Raw genomic sequence first — 23,802 nt, forward strand, 5'->3', positions numbered from 1 at the left:
GTACCTCCTCTATCTAGATAGCAGATATCTTGAAAAGTACAGAATATATGTCCTTTAGATCATTTGTATTATGTATGTTCTATAACCGAACCTGAGTCAAGACATATAGCAATGTACTTTTATCTCAGATTTCATTAAAGTAGTAAACATCTTTTAATATAAATATGCAAAGAACTGAGAAATAAGCAATAAAAAATATTAAGACTGTGTAATAGGACAAATGTTGAATTAGAATACATCTCACTTAATTTAGCCATAGTACCAATTTTATGTGATCATTGACTTTCTAGATATGTAGATCTCTTGTCTCTTTTATCCCATGTGCACCCCTGTAGTCTAAAAGACTCTTTTTTTCTTAAGGAGTACCTCTTAATGGCTGGAGAAGAACTATTTGGGAAGGATTGGGACTATTTTCCAATGATAATACTATTTTGGAAATAAGTTGCAAATTTTTCAAATAATTACTTATAGATGAATTGGAACAGTCTTCTTATTTCCTCCTAACAGTTTTGTTATAGTTATTAAGATATGGGAGGGGAAGGAAGGGACATCTGTAATATGTTCAACAATACAGATAAAGTTTAAAAATAAATAAGATAAACCACTATGAGATCACTTTTTTAAAAAGCACATGAGTTTTGAGTTAAGACAGTCTTGCAATGGAAATTAATTTCTTTTTCTTTTTATTAATCCTCACTGGAGGATATTTTTCTATTGATTTTTAGAGAGAGGGAGGGAGGGAGGGAGGGAGGGAGGGAGGGAGGGAGGGAGGGAGAGAGGGAAAGATAAACATGGATGTGAGAGAGACACATCGATTGGTTGCCTCCCACACACACTGACCAGGGCCGGGGATTGAGCCTGCAACAGAGAGAGGTACATGCGTTTGGCTGGAATCTAACTCTTGAGCAACCAGCTCTGGGTTCAATGGAAATTAAACTTTGCCATGTAGTTTTAAGCCTGGGTAAATTGCTTAACTCTATTTTCATTAAAAGTAAAATGGGATTAATTGCAAGCTTCAACTCATTTTATTGTTATAGATATGGACTAATCCAATCCTGTCAATAGTAGGGTATGGTAAGCCAAAGAGCTTAGGTTCAAATCCTGCCACTGGTCTCTCAGTTATATAATTACCTTGGGGATGATTCTAAACTATTCTATGCTTCCATTTCCTCATTTAAAATTTGAGAGAAATAATTGTATTTATATCTCACTGGATTTTTGAGAATTAAATGAGGTAATACATGTAAAGATTATATAATTGCTAACATTATATGTGGTTCCTGGTAAGCATCACATAAATATTAGCTAGGCTTGGCTAGTTTGCTGGCTACAGTTAGGAACAGCCTAATCCAATCAGCTCTACCACAAAGGGATGAAATCAAACAGCTTTCAGAGAATCAGATCTTACCATCAGAGTTACTTGTCTGCTATTGCCTGTGTGAATGATTCCTCACCTTCTCACCAGTTTGTCTAATTTCTTCTAGATTTAAGTTCCGGGATATATATCCCTGAACTTTAACTCTTGCCTGGAAAGTCAATGGTTTATTTATCTACTGACATTTTCAGTCTTCACCATGTTTTGTTATTTAATCTGTCCCAGACCTCTCCTGGTTATGGAGTCTCTTGATAAATATTACACATATATTTTACGTTTTGTGGAACTTTGCAGTATTTACCAAGCTCCTCTCTACTCATGAGAAGGGCAGGCTATTTTTTTTTTTTTAGGACTCAAGGTTGAAATAAAAGCTTATTACTTGATGGATAAGCCCATGAAAGTATATGTTTATATTAAGTTCTCATAGGAATGATGAAAATGTAAAATTATAGGAAAACACAACCTGATAGAGAACACTTTTATAGTTACTGGAAAGTTAAGAGAACTCCTTTTACTGCATTGCAATTTTACAAATTACAAAGTATAGGTTCAACTGATCCCTGAATTTGTGAGTCTACAGAGTTGCTCAAGATTCTTAGTGTACTTGTGAATTTGAATGAAGTTCCATGAGAAGAAAACATAAAGAAAATAAATCATTATTGATGGAAAGAAAATGCACAACCCTTATAACACTCTGCAGTGTATAAATCACTTTCTCAACCATTATCACAATTCATTGTTTCTTTACATAGTTATTAAATTCACATTATTTAGGAGTCAAAACATTTCAAAACACTTGAGGGCAGTTAGTATGATTTCCAAGTAATGTTGTAGAAATACATTTATTAATGCCTACTTTATGCCATTATTATTTCTGTTCACAGAGGGGAAAAAGTAGAAACTGGAACCGGAGCCTTAAATTAGAGCAAATAATACTGGAAAAATCCTTTCTTTCTGTGAACAAAAACCCCCTCAATAATCCTTTCCCCTTTTATTTAATATTTGGAATGTGGGAGGGTCAAACTTGAACTGGCAAGGAGAGGGGAAGAATGTGGAGAGAGGTTAGGAGGGAAGCAAGAAGTTACGCTCATAGAGAGATTGGCTCATTTTCTGAGGATGGGTGTTGAGAAGACAAAATAAAAATTCACTACTATTTCTCTGCTCCACTCTGCAGTTTCTTGCAGTTCATAAGAGCATGCTGCCAATGATTCTCTTTTGTTACGCCAATTCTTGACCTTTGGCTGTCACGTGACCATTATAGCATGTGTGCTAGAGAATGTTAATTGGCATTATTCTGGCAATGATGGAAACTATATTAAGTCCTTTCTCATAGGATCCATGTTGGGCAGTATCTTAAATGTCACCTCCTCCAACCACGCACACTGTTTTCCAGTCTACATTTTCTCCTTTCATTCTCTTTTTTCTTTCCTTTTCCATAATCTCTGCCACACAATATTCTTTTCCTGTACTCCATGATCTAAATTAAAGGGAACTCTTAGTTGGAGTGTCTGACCTTAAGCATAATTTGTTCATCATTGACATCCATCTTACTCATGGAAAGTGGTTTTAATATTTTATATTTATCACCACATTTGATCCTTGTTTTCAAGCATTTATGTTATGGCATTATTACTACTTATTACCCTTTTATCTTTATTGATATTTTTCTTTTATTAATATTTTACAAGGGTTGTATGATGGATTTAATAAATTGTCTAAGATCAACAAGCTAATGATTGATACAACTCGAATATTGAAGTTAAGACCATGGCTACTAAGAAAAATCCAATGAGACAAAGGTCTCCCTTCATTAAGCCAAGCAGCACGAGCAAAGAGGCCATCTCTGTGTCAGTGGAAAACTGGACTGTAAAATGTTGTGGTAGCCTGTTCCAATGGCAGAGCTGCCCAGCTAACAACCAGAGTTATGAATTGTGTTTTTCCTAGTGAAAAGGCTGACTCTAGCCTGGCCAGTGTTGCTCTCTGGTTGAATGTCGACCCATGAACCAGTAAGTCACCATTAGATTCCTGGTCAGGGCACATGCCCGGGTTGTGGGCTCAATCCCCAATGGGTGTGTGCAGGAGTAGCTAAATGAGTCTCTCTCATCATTGATGTTTCTATTTCTCTCTCCTTTCTTCCTTTCTCTGAAATCAATTTTAAAAAAGGCTGACTCTAAAGTGGAGGTTAGCAAAATTTTATATGTTAGGTGAGCATAAAGAGAAGCTATCATCTGTATTTTAGCACCATTTTGGTTGCATAAAAAAACTAGTTTTAATAGAATAAAAATTAAATTCAATGTATTAAACTCATTTTAATAAGCATAACTATTAATATATTTTAAATTGCAAAAGTTGCATATGCTTATTATAAAAACACTGACCATAACCAAATTTATAACATAGTAAGAGTCTTCTCATTTTCTCTCATTGATTTCACTCTACAGAGGTAACTGTAGTTATCAATTTGATGAATATTGCTCTACATATTTTCTATGTCTATATAAACACACGCATGGGATCATACTAAGTTTACTAACATGCAGAATTGTAGTGTGTTTTTTTTTTACATAATATACTATGAGTATTTTTTTATATAAACACAAAGATTTATTTCATTCACCTTAATTATTGGGCTCGTCCCATTGTATAACATACAATAACTCATTTAATCAATATACCATTGCTGAATATGTAGGTTGTATAGCTATGGTTGCTATTACAAAAAATTGCAGTGAACATTCTTGTATAACAAATTATTTTAATCTGTGCATTTTATCTGTGGATAAATTATGATAAGTAGAAATTCTTGTATTAGCGTAATCACTAATTTTTTCAATGTATATCCTTGAGGTGCCACTTTTCAGTTTAATCTGTGAAAATTAAGCACACACATATATACCATGGTATTTTTATTATATATATAATATATATTTTATTTTGTGTGTGTGTGTGTGTGTGTGTGTGTGTGTTTACCATTGCAAGCAGACCAAACTTGCACCAAATGGTTTGGTACAAAGATCCATACACCTAACAATTTTTATTATCCTACCTGTGATACTGAAAATAAAACAGTGCATCAAAACAGGCTGTATATATTTTGAAGTTTCAATGTATGAAACTATCCAAAAAGAGAAATAATCACTATGTGTGGTAGCTAGAGTCTCTCCTCTCTTTGGAAAGGTTGTAGTTTATTCATTTTAGAGAGAAGAAGGGAGAGAGAGAAACATCAATCTGTTGCCTCCTATATGTGCCCCAACTGGAGATCAAACCCACATCCTGGTATGTGTCCTGACCGTAAATAGAATCCACCACCTTTCAGTGTAGACAGCAATGTTCCAACTAACCGACCAGGGCTCTAATTAATCTTTTTCACAGTTTTTTTATTATGAACACTGAAATATTTCTTCTAGGAAGTCAATTGCTCATTGAAATAATTTCTTTTTCCCTCCATCAGGGCTGGGTGGGGACTTTATGGTATTGACAGTATGCCAGATCTCCGAAGGAAAAAAACTTTGCCTATTGTACGAGATGTGGTAAGTCACTCCTGTTGAATTCTCTTTGATTGCATGTATTCTCTTTGTCTTTATTAGATGTCACATTGTCCTTCTCATTAAATAACTGACCTATGAATATTTCATAGAATAGAAGCTGAATTCTAGCAAGTGTTATATTTATTATTTCTTTAAAATCTATTAGGTGAAGAAAATAACTCTAACCTTTTGACAGCTCTAGATATTAGTTGAAATTACAAATGGAGTTAAAATGACCTTATAACTGAGCAAAAAGAAGTCACACAACATGTCAAGCAAGCTGCTGAAACTGGCTTGGATGTGTTCCATGTTATGAATGACCACAAGTTTAATTTGCTGTTCAAGGCTTGATTTGAATTTATTCACCTTAACTCAGTAGACTTTAACACTTACAAAGCAAGCAGATAATATTAATCATTTTTATTATATTCTGTTAATATCAAGTCTATCCAAATTAATAAACTATTCCACTGCCTAAAGAAAACCATGGCTCCCAAGTCATTATAACATTCATTAGCCCTGAATATAACTCTGAGTAACTCAAGCTCTCCTATAATGAGATATACTGGGGAACATCTAGAGATGCAAAGAATTAATAATGTTCTGTATTAGATTATGAAAACAAATAGCCCATCAGCATAACAAAGAATGTTTTCTGATATCCACAATGTCTTCACATTTTTTTCTGGAGGCATGTTCTTAATAGTTTTTGACATAAAAATATATTTTATCTCAGAGAAACCAAAATTTCCTTGTATCAGTAACTTATTTTTAATCTTCACCCAAGGACATGCTTTATTGATTTGAGAGAGAGAGAGGAAAGTAAAGGAAGAGAGAGAAAGAGAAAGATCAATATGAGAGCAAAACATCAATCCATTGCCTCCCCACATGTGCTCCAACAGGGGATCAAACCCACAACCTGGGTATGAACCAATGACCTTTCAGTGTACAGGATGATGTTCAACCAACTGAGCCACACCAGCCATGGTGATATCAGTAATTTTTAATTTTACTATGAAAACCTTCATCTGAAAGCCATCACTTTAGTTTTAAAGTAGAAAGATACAATCATGACTGGAAAGATCTTTTTCTGAAAAGCATGCTATCTATGTCTGTCCTATTAGCTCAGAATCCTGCCATTGTAGTGGGGATGTTATTTTAAAGTTTTAGGTTTATTTAACATCATTATACTCTTTTCTCACCTTTCTTATGTCTAATTATTTATATTTTGTTTTCTCTGACACGTGGAATCTTTAGGCCATGGTAAGTGATTATTTATTTATTTAATTACTAATTGCCAATTTTCTCAAATGTACAATACACTTATTCATGGAATAAAAGTGGACAAGTTAGGAAAATAGAGACATACAAAAATAATATGTTTGGGTTCTCCAAGAATTTAACATCTAGTTCAATTGTGAAAGACAGACCAACTTATGTAAACAGGTACTGACTAAAATAGGGTAAAGCATTATTTTAGGGACAGTAGGTGTCAGTAATGGATGATAATCTTGGATAAACCCTTGGATGTAGGCTCTAATAGGTTTACACAGTAGCAGTGGAGATGGGAGGAGAGTGACTCTTCCCTCACTTAGGGTTGTGTTGAACTTGATCTGGGTGTCTGTCTTTGTAGCTACAAAGAGATGTATTTATGACCAGATGCATTATTCTACTATGATTTCCTGTAGCTTCTAATGGGAGACCAGATCTAATATTCCCATATAGAACTTCTGATTTCCAAAGTTTCTTATAGTACTGTTGAGTTTATTATCTATATACTAGAGGCCCGGTGCATGAAAATTTGTGCACTGCGGGGAGGGCTCCCTCAGCCTGGCCTGCCTCCTCTCACAGTCCAGGAGCCCTCAGGAAACGTCCTACTGATGGCTTAAGAAGCTGCAGTCTGGCCTCCCTCTGTGGGAGGCGACCGGCCGATCAGGGGAAGGCACCACCCCAATCACCCCCTTGCTGCTGCTGCTTCTGGCCTCCCTCTGCAGGACGTGACCCGACCTATCAGGGGAAGGCAACACCCCCATCACACCTCTGCTGCCGCCACTGCCAGCAGTGCAAGCCTCAGCCGGCCCTGGTTATCTGAGCCTTGAGTGGCCCTGGGTGGCTGGGCAGCCACAATCCGAGGTTTGCCTGTGCCTCGGGCTGGCCCTGGTCTGCTGGGAGGCTGAGGGGACTGGGGGACTCCGGAGGAAGGCATATGGAGTGGCCAGACCTGCCTGGGGGCAGGCCCAGCTATGCCGCGCGCCTGCCGCCCCAGCAGGGCTGAGGGGACTGGGTGCCACCATCTTGTGGCTGTGGGTACCACCATCTTTGAGGGTGTGGTAGTCAATTAGCATATTCCCTCCTTATTGGCTGTGGGCACTGCCATCTTTGTGAGGGTGTGGCAGTCAATTAGCATATTCCCTTTTTATTAGATAGGATGTGCTCATGACCACCTTGGGAAGAAAAATTCTAAAAGTCTCTTCTAGCCTGGAAACCATAGCTGATTACCCTGCCTTACTGGACCTCAATGTTCTCATCTATAAAATGTAGGAGTTGGGTTTGATGATCTAAGGGGACTCTTTCAGCTTTAATATTGTATGATTCCTCATTCTAGATGAATTGGCTGGCTACTGAAAATGGCAGGTCCTTATTGACCAAAACATGAACAATCCTCTCTAATAAAATGGTAATATGCAAATTAACCATCACTCTGCTACATAAGCCACGCCCACCAGCCAAGCCATGCCCACCAGCCAATCAGGGCGAGTATGCAAATTAACCCCAATCCAAGATGGCTACAGCCACAGAGAGCAAGGTTTCCCAGGTAACAGAGGAAGCCAAGCTTTCCATAGCCGTTGCAGGCCTAAGCCTCCACTCAAGCTACAAAGTTTCAGTTATAGAAGGTAAACAAATTGAAACAAATGGCGGCAGAATGGAGCTTGAGAGAGCAGGCCAGGGTTGCCAGCGGCAACAGGGGAAGCAAAGCTTTCCGCACACCCTGGCCGGGCTCACCCGCTTAAGGCTACAAAGTTTCAATTGTAGAAGGTGAATTAACTGCCACAGAAAATGGCTGCCGCCCCGGAGGGAGCAGCAGGCTTGGCTCCGCTCCAGGCTACAAAGTTTCAATTGTAGAAGGAAAATAAATTCCAGATACCAGGGCCTCCGCTTGCGTTGCCAGGGGGCATGGCCGGCCTGCAAACCACCACAGGCCCCTCGCTCAGGCCGCCCCACACCACAAGGGAACCCCCACCCTGATCCTGGACACCCTTCAGGGCAAACCAGCTGGCCCCCACCCGTGCACCAGGCCTCTATCCTATCTAATAAAAGAGTACTATGCAGATTGATCATCACTGCAACACACAATATAGCTGCTCCCATGTGGTAAAAGATCCTGCCCTCATGTGGATACAAGATGGCCAGCAGGAGAGGGCAGTTAGGAGGCACCCGGCCTGCAAGGGAGGGCAGTTGGAGGTGATCAACCCTGCAGGGGAGGGCAGTTAGGGGTGACCAGGCCAGCAGAGGAGAGAAGCTGGGGGCAAACAGGCTGGCAGGGGAGCAGTTAAGCATCAACCAGGCTGGCAGCGGAGTGGTTAGGGGGTGATCAGGCTGGCAGGCAGAAGCGGTTAAGGGCAATCAGGAAGGCAGGCTGGCAAGCAGTTGGGAGCCAGCAGTCCTGGATTGTGAGAGGGATGTCCGACTGCCCGTTTAGGCCCGATCCTGTTGGGATCGGGCCTAAACGGGCAGTCGAACGGGATCGGGCCTAAACGGGCAGTCCGACATCCCTCCAGGAGTCCCAGATTGGAGAGGGTACAGGCTGGGCTGAGGGACAAGCCCCCGCCGTGCACGAATTTCGTGCACCGGGCTTCTAGTAGTTTATATTCTTACATTTTTACATTCTGCTGAACAGTCACCTCATGTACCAATAATTCATAATTGTGTCTGTTTTAGACATTGGCTGCCCGGAAATCTGGACTCTCCCTGGCTATGGTGATTAGGACATCACTAAACAATGAGGAACTGGTAGGTGCAAAGTCCATTGCTATGTATCCATCGTAGTCTGGTGGGAAAACCATCCTGTTTGATGCAGTCATTTGTAGTGTTTGTTCCAGTACAATAGGAATAACTGGTAGTATGGGAAGAGTCTGACCCTAAAACAAATTTCCCCTGGGCCTCAGCTTCACTATCCTACAAATTATCCTTTATTGCTCAACTATGCATAAAATGTCCCATCTTTAGATATGTGATTCCATCCTAACACAATTTAGTGTTTATTCTCCTTCTGAAAAAAATCCTGTTAAAATTTTACATAGTTCAAATTTTGCCCAATTTATGAGGCTTTTCAAAACACCTTCTGGATGAGCTATTAGTTTCCTTTTTTCTAAAAAGCATTTAATTACTACCTCCATAAGGTAGTATACTTAAGAGTGGGGGCTATTTGGGGTGACTCCCAGATCTTCCATTAAATTATCATTTTTTTTAAATTTCTTTATTGATTAAGCTATCACATATTTGTCCTCATCCCCCCATTTCCATCCCACACTCCTCCCCACACATGCCCCCACCCCCCTGTTGTCCTTAACCGCTGGTTAGGCTCATATGCTTGCACACAAGTCCTTTGGTTGATCTCTCCCCTTTACCCCCACCCTTCCCTACCCTCCTTCTGAGGCCCGACAGTCTGATCCATGCCTCCTTGTTTCTTGGTCTGTTCTTGTTCATCAGTCTATGTTGTTCATTATTTCCCCTAGATGAGTGAGATCATGTGCTATTAGAAATACACTTATAAGAACCAAAAATGAGATCATTTTTGTATCTGGCAAGTTATGTAACTGCTGTAAACCTGAGTTCTTTCATCTGTATAGTGAGGTGACAATAAGAGGATTAATCGAGTGGATCTACGTTTAACACCCAGCGTAGCCTAAGATATAGTAAACAATAAATACAGGTGGCTCTCTTTATTATTTTTCTTATTACACTTAATTTTATTATTTGTATAATCAACTTGCATAATCCTTACTTTTAGACTGATATCCCTGAGGGTAACATAATATTTTGTTTGTTGTTAAATATTTTCATTTGTGTTGCTTAGTACACAGTCTGGCATGAGGTAGAAGCTTTGTAATTCTTGCTGAATGAAAGAAGATACAAGTAAGCTGCAAATATCTAGGTCAGGGATTCTTAATTTGGCTCCTCAGATTCACTGGGGGGAGCTTTAAAACACACCTACCACTGTCTGGGTCTCATTCCCAGTGATTCTGATTTAATTGGCTTCAGGTGTAGCCTGCATAGTTTTGAAAACTCTCAGGTGATTCTCACGTGCAGTGGATGTTGTGAAATGTAGCTCCATCCTGCACAGACACCGCTGAGGCTTTCACTCAAGACAATGTATCTGTGCCCCTTTCGTATGGAAATTAATATACTCTACCTCTCTCAATGTTAGTGATTTTGTCATTCTTATAGAATTTTGTTGGCAAAAACATTACTTGTTATAAATTTCTATACCCTTGATATTTACTGTAAACATTATTATTTGTTTTTCATTCTCTTCTTGTCATTGTCATCTTTCAAAAGCCCAAATTTCCTAGGTCTTATCAGCAAACTCCCCAATCTCAATTACATCAGCAAAACAATACATGTTTATTTGAATATCTGAGTGTAATGGCAAGTTCAAACATTTTCTAATGTGCCAGGGAATTGAAATACGATGGCTGCTTTCCCAGGATCCTGGGACACCATCTAATATTTTGAATATAATTTGGATTTAAGAGAATGTATACATCCTCTGTATGATAAAGCCCCATATTGCTTGCTGAGTGTCTAGTTTTTTGCTTTTGAGGAAATAATCAAGGTCAAGGATTTTTATTGATATACTAGAGGTCCGATGCACGAAGATTTGTGCAAGAATGGACCTTCCTTCCCCTGGCTGCTGGCACCGCCTTCGCTCCAGCCAGAGCTGCGTTTTTGCTCCTGCCTGGAGCTGCCTTTCTGCCTTCCCACGCTGGCCAGAGGCCCGGAGTGGCTGGGGCGGTGCGGAATGCCTGCATCGTCACCATGGCGACGATGCAAGAGTCATGCCCCACTCCTGGTCACTGAGTGCCTGAGTATACAAATTAGCCCTCCATCTTTGTTGGGTCAATTTTCATACTTACTCCTGATTGGCTGGTGGGCATCGTGAAGGTACGGTCAATGTGCACCTTACTCTTTTATTAGTGTAGATTCCTACACTATTCCTTTTTTATATTTTAAAATATGGTAATTGGTGTGAAGTACAAATACTCATTGCTATAAGAACATAAGAAGAGCCCAGCCAGTGTGGTACAGTGGTAGAGTGGAGGTCACAGTTTGATTCCTGATCAGGGCACATGGAGTAAGGTCTCTAAACATGTCCATCTGGCTTAATAATGCAAAAATGGATAGCAATCTAGTATCCATATACAGCAACAGTAATCTGCCTGGTACTAGGCTACCTAGCTTTGTCCTTGCTCTCAGCGTGTTTCCTCAGTGTGGGCTCAACAGTGGGACAATCAAAGTAGATCCATTCAAAATTAAAGAAATACTAATTGACTACTATGTGTCAAGCATTGTTTCAGATACTGGAAATAAGGCAGTGAACAACTCAGCTAAAATCCCTGCTATCATGAGGCTTTAATATAGGAGGAGGAGAGCTGGCAGAGAACAGACTGGTGGTTGCCAGAGGGGACAGGGGTTGGGGGAATGGATGAAAAAGGTGATGTGATTGACAAGTACAGATTGGTGGTTACAAAATAGTCACAGGGATGTAAAGTACAGCTAGGGAATATCGTCAATAATATTGTAATAACTATGTGTGGTGCAAGTGGGTATTGGAACTATTGGGGGAATCACTTTGTGAAGTATATGATTTTCTAACCACTATGCTGTACACTTGAAACTAATACAAAATAATAGTCAATGCAAACTGTAATTGAACAATAAAATTGTGTGTATATATATATATATATATATATATATATATATATACACACACACACACACACACACACACACACACTAGAGGCCCAGTGCTTGGAAATTCATGCACTGGAGGGGGGATCCCTCAGCCAAGCCAAGCCTGCCCCCTCTTTAGTCCAGGAGTCCTCAGGGGCGGGAGTTGACCAGGTGATCAGGGGAAGGCGACACCCCCATCACACCTCTGCTGCTGCCACTGCCAGCAGTGCAAGCCTCGGCCGGCCCTGGTTACCTGACCCTCGGGTGGCCCTGGGTGGTTGGGCAGCCGCCATCTGAGGCTTTCCTGCACCTTGGGCCGGCCCTGGCGGCTGGGGGACTGAGGAGCGGATCTGGCCGAACCACACGCCTGCCACCCCCCCCTGGTGGGGTTGAAAGGACTAGGAGACTCCGGTGGGGCTGAGGGGACTGGGCACTGCCATCTTGTGGCTGTGGGCACCACCATCTTTGATGTGTGGCAGTCAATTAGCATATTCCCTCCTTATTGGCACCGCTATCTTTATGAGGGCTTGATGGTCAATTAGCATATTCCCTCTTTATTAGATAGGATAGGGGTAAGGGAGGTGAGATACTATGTTTTAGACTGTTGTTGCAAGTCATGATGGAAGCTTCTAGCAGGCCGGAGTTATAGAAACTCAAGCAGAGTGAGGAATACAATTTACCAAGCCTAAAAAGAATTCTAGAACCCTGTTTTTTCTATCTGGGTTTAGGACCCTGTTTAGGAGTCTGGTCTATTGGCATGCTTCCAGGGTTTTCCATTCTAAGTAAGGGTTGGTTTGTCTAGGACAGTGGTCAGCAAATTCATTAGTCAACAGAGCCAAATATCAACAGTACAACGACTGAAATTTCTTTTGAGATCCGAAAACCGACTTCTGCGCATGGGCCACGAAGTTTCAATCGCACTGTACGTGTGCACCCGCACGTGGTATTTTGTGGAAGAGCCACACTCAAGGGGCCAAAGAGCCGCATGTGGCTCATGAGCCGCAGTTTGCCGACCACTGGTCTAGGAGACTGTGGGTCCTTCTTCCAGTAACGGGATTCAGGGCCAGTAAAAGGACTTAGAAGAGCTAGGTATGGGACTAATCAGGAGATCAGACCTGGGCCATATTCCTAGCATGATACTAGAGAGATAACATGGAGGGTTGAAACCGGTGAGAACACCTGTCTGCTCTGGGGTCAATCCAGATGTTGTAGGCTCACATAAACACGGGTGCTCTGGAACAGGGGCCCTTTCAAGCCACATGGACAAGTGTTGAAGTGAAATGGGCCTGAATTACAACCTCAGCTCCACCTCTTAATACCTCTGAAAGCTTGTTTCTTATCAGTGCTCCTTGTCTCCCTGAGACTTGTTCACCTCATCCTTAAAATGAAGGTGATAATACTTATCTCACAATTTATGAGAATTAAAAAATGCCTTGCCAGGCAGAGCAGGTGGCAGTCAGGGAAGCAGGGCAGGGACTTGTGTTGAGGTATCCAGGATATATGCTAAGTTCAATGTTTCCCTGTCACTTGGCAGCTGAGGGTCCGATTCCAAGGAGTACTGAGTTGGAAACCAGCAGTAATGACACCAAATTTAAACACCATCTCATCTGCAAGTGTTGCTATTGGTTCTGCTTTTGTCCTTCTTCCAAAGAGCGCAGGCATTGGCTTGAGATAGATGTTGGGCCACTACACCATTAGCTATGGAAACTTGAGCAAGTCACAGAAACTCTCTTGACCTTGATTTTCTCATATGTTTGTGAATTATATAAGATTTTTGCATCTATGTTCCAATGGCCTTTGATTACTGTGTATTTGGGCATCAATAATAAATCAGCTTCATAAAGCAAGTTGGGAAATTTCCTTTTTGTCACTTCTCTGCGATGGTTTGCATGAAATAAATGCTGCTATAACTTGAAAGACTGGCAAAACTTGCTACTTAAACCATCTTTATTTTCTTAGGATAGCTATTTGACAACCGAATCAATTTATTTAATATAATAATCCTATCCATTTTTAAAAAACATTTCTTCTTGAGTCAATTTTTCCCAGAAAGTTGTCCTTTTTTCCCTAAATGTTCTAATTTAATACCACCAAATTATCCAAATAATCATATTATGATATAGAAACGCTAGTGCTGTTTTTATCTTCTCATTTTTATACTTTCTATCTTTTATAAAATCAGTACTGTAAGAGATGTATCTGGCATTTGTTTTATTGACTCCAAAGTGTTTCTTTGCTATCTATTTTGTTTATTTCTGTTCTTGTAATGTTTAGAATCATCCTCTATATTCTTTGTATTCATTCTGATGCTACTTTTGTAACTTATTAACTTGGATATGTAGTTTATTAATTTTCATTATCAACTATTGCATACGTACAGAGAATATTCACAAATTAAGTGAAGGAAATAAGTAACAATAATACATACACTTAGGCATCCATGGCTCAGTTTTGGAAAGAGAATATTTTCATCCTGTGTGTTTCTTCTTCATTTTCTTTCTTATTCCTGCCTTAAATATTTTATGTCTATTTCTTTTTTAAAAAAAATATATTTTATTGATTTTTTACAGAGAGGAAGATAGAGGGATAGAGAGTTAGAAACATCGATGAGAGAGAAACATCGATCAGCTGCCTCCTGCACACCCCCCACTGGGGATGTGCCCGCAACCAAGGTACATGCCCTTGACCGGAATCGAACCTGGGACCCTTGAGTCCGCAGACCGACGCTCTATCCACTGAGCCAAACTGATTTTGGCTTTTATGTCTATTTCTTACCACACTTGTCTATTTTAACATAATTTCCTTTTTTTCTTTACGAACATATGCATTTAAAGTTATTCATTTTCCTTTCAGTTCATTTTAGTTACATCATACAAGTTGTATATATAATGCTTCTACTATTGTCACATGATTATTTTCATAAATGATCCACTGATTAGTATTTTGGCTCATCAATTATGTAGAAAATTTTTTTATCCTTCAAAGATAAGTCATATGGGTTTAATTTTCATTACTGGATTGTGTTCAGAGGACATGGACTGTATACTCAGTCTTTAGTATTTAATTGAGAATTGTTTTATGGCTTATTACATAATCAATTTTGTAGATATCCCATATGAGCCTTTCTTGTTGGGTACATTAATTTTGGGAGTTCTATACTACTAATAAACTGTTTCATTCAGTTTTGCTAACAAGCTTATCTTTTAGATGCTTTTTCCTTTAATTATAGTCTATATGATATTAATACAGCTACACTAGATTGATTAGGTCAGTATTTTCTTGATACATTTTCTAGCCCCTTTTTAAATATCTTAATGCTATATGTGTATCTCATAAACACACAGCTTAATTTTAAAATTCAATTTGAGAAGTTATCTTTTTACAGATAAATTCAGTTAGTTTATACTTATATTTGTGCTTTGTGCTATTTCTTTTAAAAAATTTACTGTCTCTTTTTTCTTTATCTCTTTTCCAATCTTCCTTTGTATAGATTGAGTTTTCTTTATTTTCCCACTTCTCCATCAAATGGATTATCTATACTATTTTTAATATAGTGAATATATTTCTTAAATGTTTAATAAGCATACTTTACTTCTCAAAATTTAAAATCTAATGAAAAAAATAAACTGTTGAACAAAATAGGTCCAGAGACATAGAAGCATGGAAAAGACTGTTGAATCTCAGAGGGTAGGCCGGGGTGGTTGGGTAGATGGGAAGAGATTAACCAAAGAACTTGCATGCATAAGCCATGGACACAGATAATAGGGTGGTGAAGGCCTGGGGAAGGGGGCGGGGGTGGGCTATAAGGAGTCAATGGGAGAAAAAGGGGAAATCTGTAATACTTTCAACAATTAAGATTTAGAAATAAAATAGTTAATAATTCTGTTCTGAAAAACACACACCATAAATAAAGACCTGAAAATGATTAGGCTCCCATTTCTACCCTCTCTGTCCACATGAGGAGGAAGGCAAGTCTAAATATCATGTCTGGAATTGGTCTGGAAACCCCAAGTTCCCAGCTCATGTGTTTTAACTGAGTTGCAAACACATCTCTTGGGTTTCCACAGAAACAACTTTTGTAATTCTGACATTAAGTTCCTTTTTTTTTATTTTTTATTCCAGGTATCTGGGGAATCTATTTCTTTTTGACTCTTTTACATATTAAATCTTTTTACCAATACTTCTCAAGTAGGCTATATTAACTTAGTCTGCCATGTTGCCAGATAAGTTTTCCAATATGTAAAATGAATGTACTTATATTTCTAGAGCCATTGTTGGGGGGGGGATAAAATAAGATAACAAATAGAATGCCCTTCAACAATTTTTAATACATAAACATGTAGTAAATATTAGTTATTATTAACTGTTTGCACCACACAAATTTCCATGGCTAACTGACTGGTTTTGCTTGGTCACACAAAAGAACAGTAGAATGAGTTCTCTCTAAAGCAGATAGTTATCCCCTTCCCTCTCTTTCTTGTACAATATCCTAACCCCTATTCCTGCTCTTCCATGGCCTCTGTCAGAATATTGTAAGAACTCTCTTCTTACAAATATTCTGACAGAAAAAAGAAACCATCAACAAAACAAAAAGAAAGCCCACTGCATGGGAGAACATATTTGCCAATGTTATCACCGATAAGGGTTTAAACTCCAACATTTACAGGGAACTAATACAACTTAACAAAAGGAAAATAAACAACCAAATCAAAAAATGGAAAAAGGACCTAAACAGATACTTTTTGAAGAGGACAGAAGGAAGGCCAAGAGACATGAAAACATGCTCAAAGTCACTAATTATCCAAGAGATGCAAATCAAAACAACAATGCAGTACCATCTCACACCAGTCAGAATGGCTATCATCAACAAATCAAGAAACGTGCTGGCGAGGATGCTGAGAAAAAGGAACTCTCATGCACTGCTGGTAGGAATGCAGACTGATGCAGCCACTGTGGAGAACAGTATGGAGTTTCCTCAAAAAACTAAAAATGGAACTCCCATTTGACCCAGTGATCCCACTTCTAGGAATATATCCCAAGAAATTAGAAACACCAATCAGAAAGGTTATATGCACCCCTATGTTCATAGCAGCACAATTTACAATAGCTAAGATTTGGAAACAGCCTAAGTGCCCATCAGCAGATGAGTGGATTAAAAAAATGTGGTACATCTACACAATGGAATACTATGCTGCAGTAAAAAAGAAGGAATTCTTACCATTTGCAGCAGCATGGATGGAACTGGAGAGCATTATGCTAAGCGAAATAAACAAGTCAGAGAAAGATAAATATCACATGATCTCACTCATTGATGGAATATAATGAACAACATAAACAGATGAACAAAAACAGATCCGGAGAAAGAGAAGCATCAATCAGACATTCAAACCTCGGAGGGAAGGTAGGGGAGGGTGCAGGTAAGGGGGAGAGATCAACCAAAGGACTTGTATGCATGCATATAAGCCTAACCAATGGACACAGACAACAGGGGGGCAAGGGCATGAGTGGGGGAGTTAGGGGACAATGGGGGGGCTAAGGACACATATGTAATACCTCAATCAATAAAGAAAAAGAAAAAAAAAACCTCCCTAAGTCATATGCCCTAAAGCTTAAAAAAAAAAAAAAAGAATATTTGTAAGAACTCAGTCTCTACCCCAAGTAATCAAATTTCTTTCCATGTTAAAATGACTAAAGTTGTCCCCAGTGGAGGAATTCACATTATATTTGGCTTTATTTTTAATAAATTACTCATCATTTATCACCTCCATTATATATATATATATATATATATATATATATATATATATATATATATATATATACATTTTTATTGAAAGTTTAAATTGGAGAAAAACTGATACTTATAGTACATGACAAATCTACCCTAATTTCTTTTCAGACCATGTTCTGTCATAATACAGGGCACATCCCATCTTCTACTCTCCTTGAACTATTTAATTACCCACTTTATCATTGATATGCCTTTTTTATTTGGACTCACCCTGCAAGTTACTTAGGTCAGTGATAATTAGCATCTGTTATAAAATAATCTGTTAAGTAAAAACAAATTACTTAGCAGTCTTTCCATGGATAAGTACGTAACTTTTAGTCTCTATTTGTATTTTATCCAACAAAAAATAATTTACCTGAGTAATTTTAGCTTCTATAATTGTGTGTGATGATTCTGATGAGTAAATCAGCCCTAAATTATGTCTGATTTTACACTCAGGAACTTACAGAGTGGGGCAAAAGTAGGTTTACAGTTGTTCATCTGGGAAGTAATATAATAATTAATGAATAATAATACAGGAAGACATTATGTGTTTTGTGTACTTAGAACTGTAAGCCTACACTGTATTTTGCCCCACCCTGTATTCCACCATTATTCTGTCTTCATGCTTATAAGAAATTTTAAAGGGCATGCACCTAATCTTTGCTCTGCAAATGTTTCTGATGACTTTGTCCAGAAATAATAACATGATACCTGTAGGACAGAAATAATTTTTTTTCTAAAAAGCATGCAGCAAGCACACCATCAATTATTTCAAAACAGTGCAAATTTTTTTGAGGCTAGGGATGTTTTCATAATTCCATGAGGGAAACCCACAGGATGAAGAGGACAATAGGCCTTCATTAGCCAAGTCACTGGTTGCCATCGTAGGGAGGAAAAGAGAAAAGCCACATGGCAGATAGAGGTAGATAAGCAGTATTCCTGTCCTAAGTACTAACAGTTGGTAGATTGGAATATTGATGGTCTAAAAACACTAGTCACTGCTCTTGGCAGGAGGCCTGATTTCTTTATTGCTCAGACTCATTTTAATTTCCTCGTATAGAAAAGGCAATTCATTTCCTTCCAGTGTCCTAATTATTCAAAAAATGACATATTAAGGCAACTCACCTTATATTCCAATTTCTTGGATCAGAAATCCTTAACAAAATATTTGTCTAGAATGTGAACATCCTCCACTTTGTAGTCTATAGTTTGTACTTGGCTACAGTGGTTTACCAGAATTAAAGCATTTCTCTTACTGTCATTTCTACAGATTAAAACAGTTTCTGCACACAGTAAAAATTGCCTCCTTTTCTTGAATCACTTTATTAATGTAAAAATGTTCTTTTTTCCTAATTGCAAGTCTCTCATCCTATCTATAAATAGGGGGAAAAAGAGATACAGACCATTCCTAACTTTGAAAAATTAAATTGAAAACTTTATTTTTTTAATTTTTGTGCTTTATAAATTTTTACAATGAGCATATATCTTATTATAATCAGAAAATACATGCATATGCTTGCTGCAGAAGATTTGAAAACTTTAGAAACCTTTAAAATAGGTTAGCATCGAGTCTCCATAATTTCTGAATTCATTCTGTCCTCAGGACCTAGTCCCAGTAACTAGAGCTCTGCTTGTTCTTGGGGCCACTCTCTCCATGTGTTTGGTTCCTGGTTCACTGGGCCAGAGACCCTCTCCTGATAACATAGCCAGTCCGATCCTTTCACTTCAGCTAGGATCCTATTAGCTGTACCTACCTACTGTTTTGCCGCTCAAACTGCTGCATTAAACATAATCTTCTCTTTTCTTTAATTGAGCTCCTATGGTGAGTTACAGCCTTCCATTTCCCAGGGCTAGTTTTAGTGTGTCCCCTTGTTTTCTTCTGACTTGCTTTTATGCAGTGTCCCTTAACCTATCTTTTTGCCTTATTCCACAAAATCCCACACTCTCCGTTCTTATAATCTTGCTTGATCTGGTCTTATTTTGCTGCTAAGAAAGCACCTTCTTTTCCCAAAGATGCGGTATGCCTCTGAGATATAAGAATCCTCTCCTATGAGATGTATTTTTACATGTTGTCCTTGACTATTCACTGAACGAGTTTCTAAACTGACCATAATTACATCTTACGCTTTGATTAAGAAATGTTTTATGTGTCATTTATTTCAGAGTAATTTTCAATATGTCAATATCCCAAAAATCAAGAATGAAAAAGATTCATGTTATCATTTTCTGAGACTATGGAGATATACCCTCTATTACTGTGGTCGGCAAACTGTGGCTCGCGAGCCACATGCGGCCCTTTGGCCCCTTGAGTGTGGCTCTTCCACAAAATACCACTGCCTGGGCGAGTCTATTTTGAAGAAGTGGCGTTAGAAGAAGTTTAAGTTTAAAAAATTTGGTTCTCAAAAGAAATTTCAATCATTGTACTGTTGATATTTGGCTCTGTTGACTAATGAGTTTGCCAACCACTGCTCTAGTAAATTATTGAATGTTTTCCTTCAACATCTACAGCTTTAAAATGTTGGCATTTGTTTTAATACTCCATTCAATTGATTTTCAATGTGCTGTCTAATAAATGTTTCACGTTTTTATTTTTTGAAAGTAGCTTCACTCTCTTTTCATAAAATGGATCCTGGCTCTTTAACAAAACCAAACCAAACAAAGCATTTCAATGAAATTATCTCAGCTGTCTATCCAAAACTCTGTTTTCTGTCAGCCTATGTAATTTTTTAGCAAGTGTTTCTTATATTTATTACTCTTATGATAGCCTATGGATTTAGAGCACTGACTATATATCACTTGAATTCAATAAAAAGAAAATGGACATGGGGATTAGATGAAATGTATTAATCATTTACTTAATCTTAAAATATAAATTCTTCTTCAAAAATAACTTCTTGCCGAAACTGGTTTGGCTCAGTGGATAGAGCGTCAGCCTGCGGACTCAAGGGTCCCAGGTTCGATTCCAGTCAAGGGCATGTACCTTGGTTGCGGGCACATCCCCAGTAGGGGGTGTGCAAGAGGCAGCTGGTCGATGTTTCTCTCTCATCGATGTTTCTGACTCTCTATCCCTCTCCCTTCCTCTCTGTAAAAAATCAATAAAATATATATTTTTTAAAATAACTTCTTGCTCAACCCTGGATTCTAAGTTCATATGTATTTCTTACTTTTCTATGTCCAGTAACACACTCTCTTGTATTTCCACCCAGTGTTCCTTTGAGTTAGAATTATAATTATTTTTCCTTTACTAAAAGAAACAACAAATTACCTGATATGATTGCAAATATAACTAAATTCCTTCCTTCTTTTATTATCTAAACCAAAAATGCTACATCACACACACACACACACACACACACACACACACACACACACACACACACACACACCTCTCTTCAGCCCCTCAACTCACCTAGAACAGGAAACTATAACTGTATGAATAGCTCATGGAGCATCTGTAATGTCAAGAATCATTCAATCCAGTTTAATAATATTAAAGATACCAACCTTGCTAGGTAGTAAAGGGGGAGCAAAGCTAAATAATACATTCTCCTAATTCTGAAAGAACTCTTTTTTTTATTGTCTAACATTTTACATATGTCTACTTTATCCCTGCTTGATCCCCGCACCCAGCCATTCCCACCTTGGGCAAGCCCCCACCACCCCAGTGTCTGTGTCCATTGGTTATGCTAATAGGCATGCATACAAGTCCTTTGGTTGATCTCTAACCCCTCCTCCCCTGCCATTTGTCTCTGGATCTATTCTTGTTCATCAAATTGTGTTGAACATTATATCCCACATATGAGTGAGATCATGTGATATTTATCTTTTTCCGACTGGCTTATTTCGCTTAGCATAATGCTCTCCAGTTCCATCCATGCTGTTGCAAATGATAAAAGTCCCTTCTTTTTTATAGCAGCGTAGTATTCCATTGTGTAGGTGTACCACAGCTTTTTAATCCACTTATCTGCTGATGGGCACTTAGGTTGTTTCCAAACCTTTGCTATTGTAAATTGTGCTGCTATAAACATAGGGGTGCATATATCCTTTCTGATTGGTGTTTCTAGTTTCTTGGGATATATTCCTAGGAGTGGTATTACTGGGTCAAATGGGAGTTCCATTTTTAACTTTTTGAGGAAACTCCATACTGTCTTCCACAGTAGCTGCACCAATCTGCATTCCCACCAGCAGTGCATGAGAGTTCCTTTTTTCTCTGCATCCTCACCAGCACTTGTCGTTTGTTGATTTGTTGATGATAACCATACTGACAGGTGTGAGATGGTACAGCATTGTCGTTTTTATTTGCACCTCTTGGATGATTAGTGACTTTGAGCATGTTTTCATATGTCTCGTGGCCTTCTGTATGTCCTCTTTTGAAAAGTGTCTATTTAGGTCTTTTGCCCATTTTTTTTTTGATTGGGTTGTTTATCTTCCTTTTGTTAAGTTATATTAGTTATCTGTAAATTTTGGAGATTAAACCCTTATCTGAAATATCATTGGCAAATATGTTCTCCCCTGCAGTGGGCTTTCTTGTTGTTTTGTTGATGGTTTCTTTTGCTGTGCAGAAACTTTTTATTTTGAGGTAGTCCCATTTGTTTATTTTCTCTTTAGTCTCCATTGCCCTGGAATCTGGGTCGGTAAAGATATTGCTATGACATATGTATGTCTGCTATTTTGCTGCCTATGGAGTCTTTTAGGATTTTTATGGTTTCCCATCTTACCTTTAAGTCCTTTAGACATTTTGAGTTTGTTTTTGTGTATGGTGTAAGTTGGTGATCTAGTTTCATATTTTTGCATGTATCTGACCAAATTTCCCAGCACCAGTTATTGAAGAGACTGGCTTGACTCCATTGTATGCTCTTGCCTCCTTTGTCAAATGTTAATTGAGCATAATGGCTTGGGTTGATTTCTGGGATCTCTGTTCTGTTCCATTGTTCTATATGTCTGTTCTTGTGGCAGTACTAGGCAGTTTTGAGAACCGTGGTTGGTAATATAGCTTGATATCTGGTATTGTGATCCCTCCAACTTAGTTCTTCTTTCTCAGGATTGCTATGGCTATTCAGGGTCTTTTTTTATTCCAGATAAATTTTTGTAGAGTTTGTTCTAGATATTTGAAGTAAGCCATTGGTGTTTTAATGGGGATTGCATTAAATCTGTAGATTGCTTTGGGTAGTATGGACATTTTAATGATGTTGATTCTACCAATCCATGAACATGGTATATTCTTCCATTTTTTTAATGTCTTCCTTTATCTCTTCTTTCAATGTCCTGTAGTTTTTCCAAGTACAGGTCTTTTACCTCCTTAGTTAAGTTTATTCCTAGGTATCTTAATTTTTTTGGTGCAATGTTAAATGGAAATTTTTTTTCATTTTTCTTTCTGTGAGTTCATTATTGCTGTATAAAAAGGCTATAGATTTCTGGGTGTTAATTTTTTATCCTGCTACATTGCCAAATGCATTTATTAGGTCTAATAGTTTTTTGATGGAATCGTTGGGGTTTTCTATGTATAGTGTCATGTCATCTGAGAACCAGGACAGTTTTACTTCTTCTTTTCAATTTGGATGCCTTTTATTTCTTCTTGTCTGATTGCTATGGCTAGCTCTTCCAGTACTACTATATGGAACAGGAGTGGTGAAAGTGGGCATCCTTGTCTTGTTCCCATTCTCAGGGGAAATGAGTTTACTTTTTGCCCATTGAATATGATTTTGGCTGTAGGTTTGTCATATAAGGCTTTTATTATGTTTAGGTATGATCCCTCTATTCCCACTTTGCTGAGAGTTTTTATCAAGAAAGGGTGTTGGATTTTGTCAAATGCTTTTTCTGCATCAATTTATATGATTATGTCATTTTTGTCTCTCAATTTGTTTATGTGAGGTATCACATTTATTAATTTGTGGATATTGTACCATCCTTGCATCCCTGGAATAAACCCTACTTGTTCATGGTGTATGAGCTTTCTAATGTAATGCTGAATCCAATTTGCTAGAATTTTGTTGAGGATTTTAGCATCTATGTTCACCAAGGATATTGGCCTCTAGTTCTCTTTTTGTGGTGTATTTATCTGGTTTTGGAATTAAGGTAATTCTGGCTTCATAGAAAGAGCTTAGAAGCATGCCTTCCTCTTGAATTTTTTGGAATAGTCTGAGGAGAATAGGTTTTAGTTCTTCTTTGACTGC

At 38.3% G+C, this 23,802-nt stretch overlaps 1 protein-coding gene across 1 annotated transcript in view; it reads left to right on the forward strand.

The window, feature by feature from the left end:
* The window catches only part of UNC13C (unc-13 homolog C), a gene marked incomplete at both ends in the record, with an annotated part of 518,328 nt that overhangs the window by 184,151 nt on the left and 310,375 nt on the right, over positions 1-23,802 (forward strand). The window contains 2 exons of the mRNA XM_079768690.1: positions 4,827-4,905; positions 8,842-8,913. Coding sequence (XP_079624816.1) covers positions 4,827-4,905; positions 8,842-8,913 — 151 coding nt within the window. The remainder of the gene's footprint in view (positions 1-4,826; positions 4,906-8,841; positions 8,914-23,802) is intronic.

This window comes from Cnephaeus nilssonii, assembly GCF_951640355.1.
Source record: "Cnephaeus nilssonii genome assembly, chromosome: 4".
Classification (NCBI taxonomy): domain Eukaryota; kingdom Metazoa; phylum Chordata; class Mammalia; order Chiroptera; family Vespertilionidae; genus Cnephaeus; species Cnephaeus nilssonii.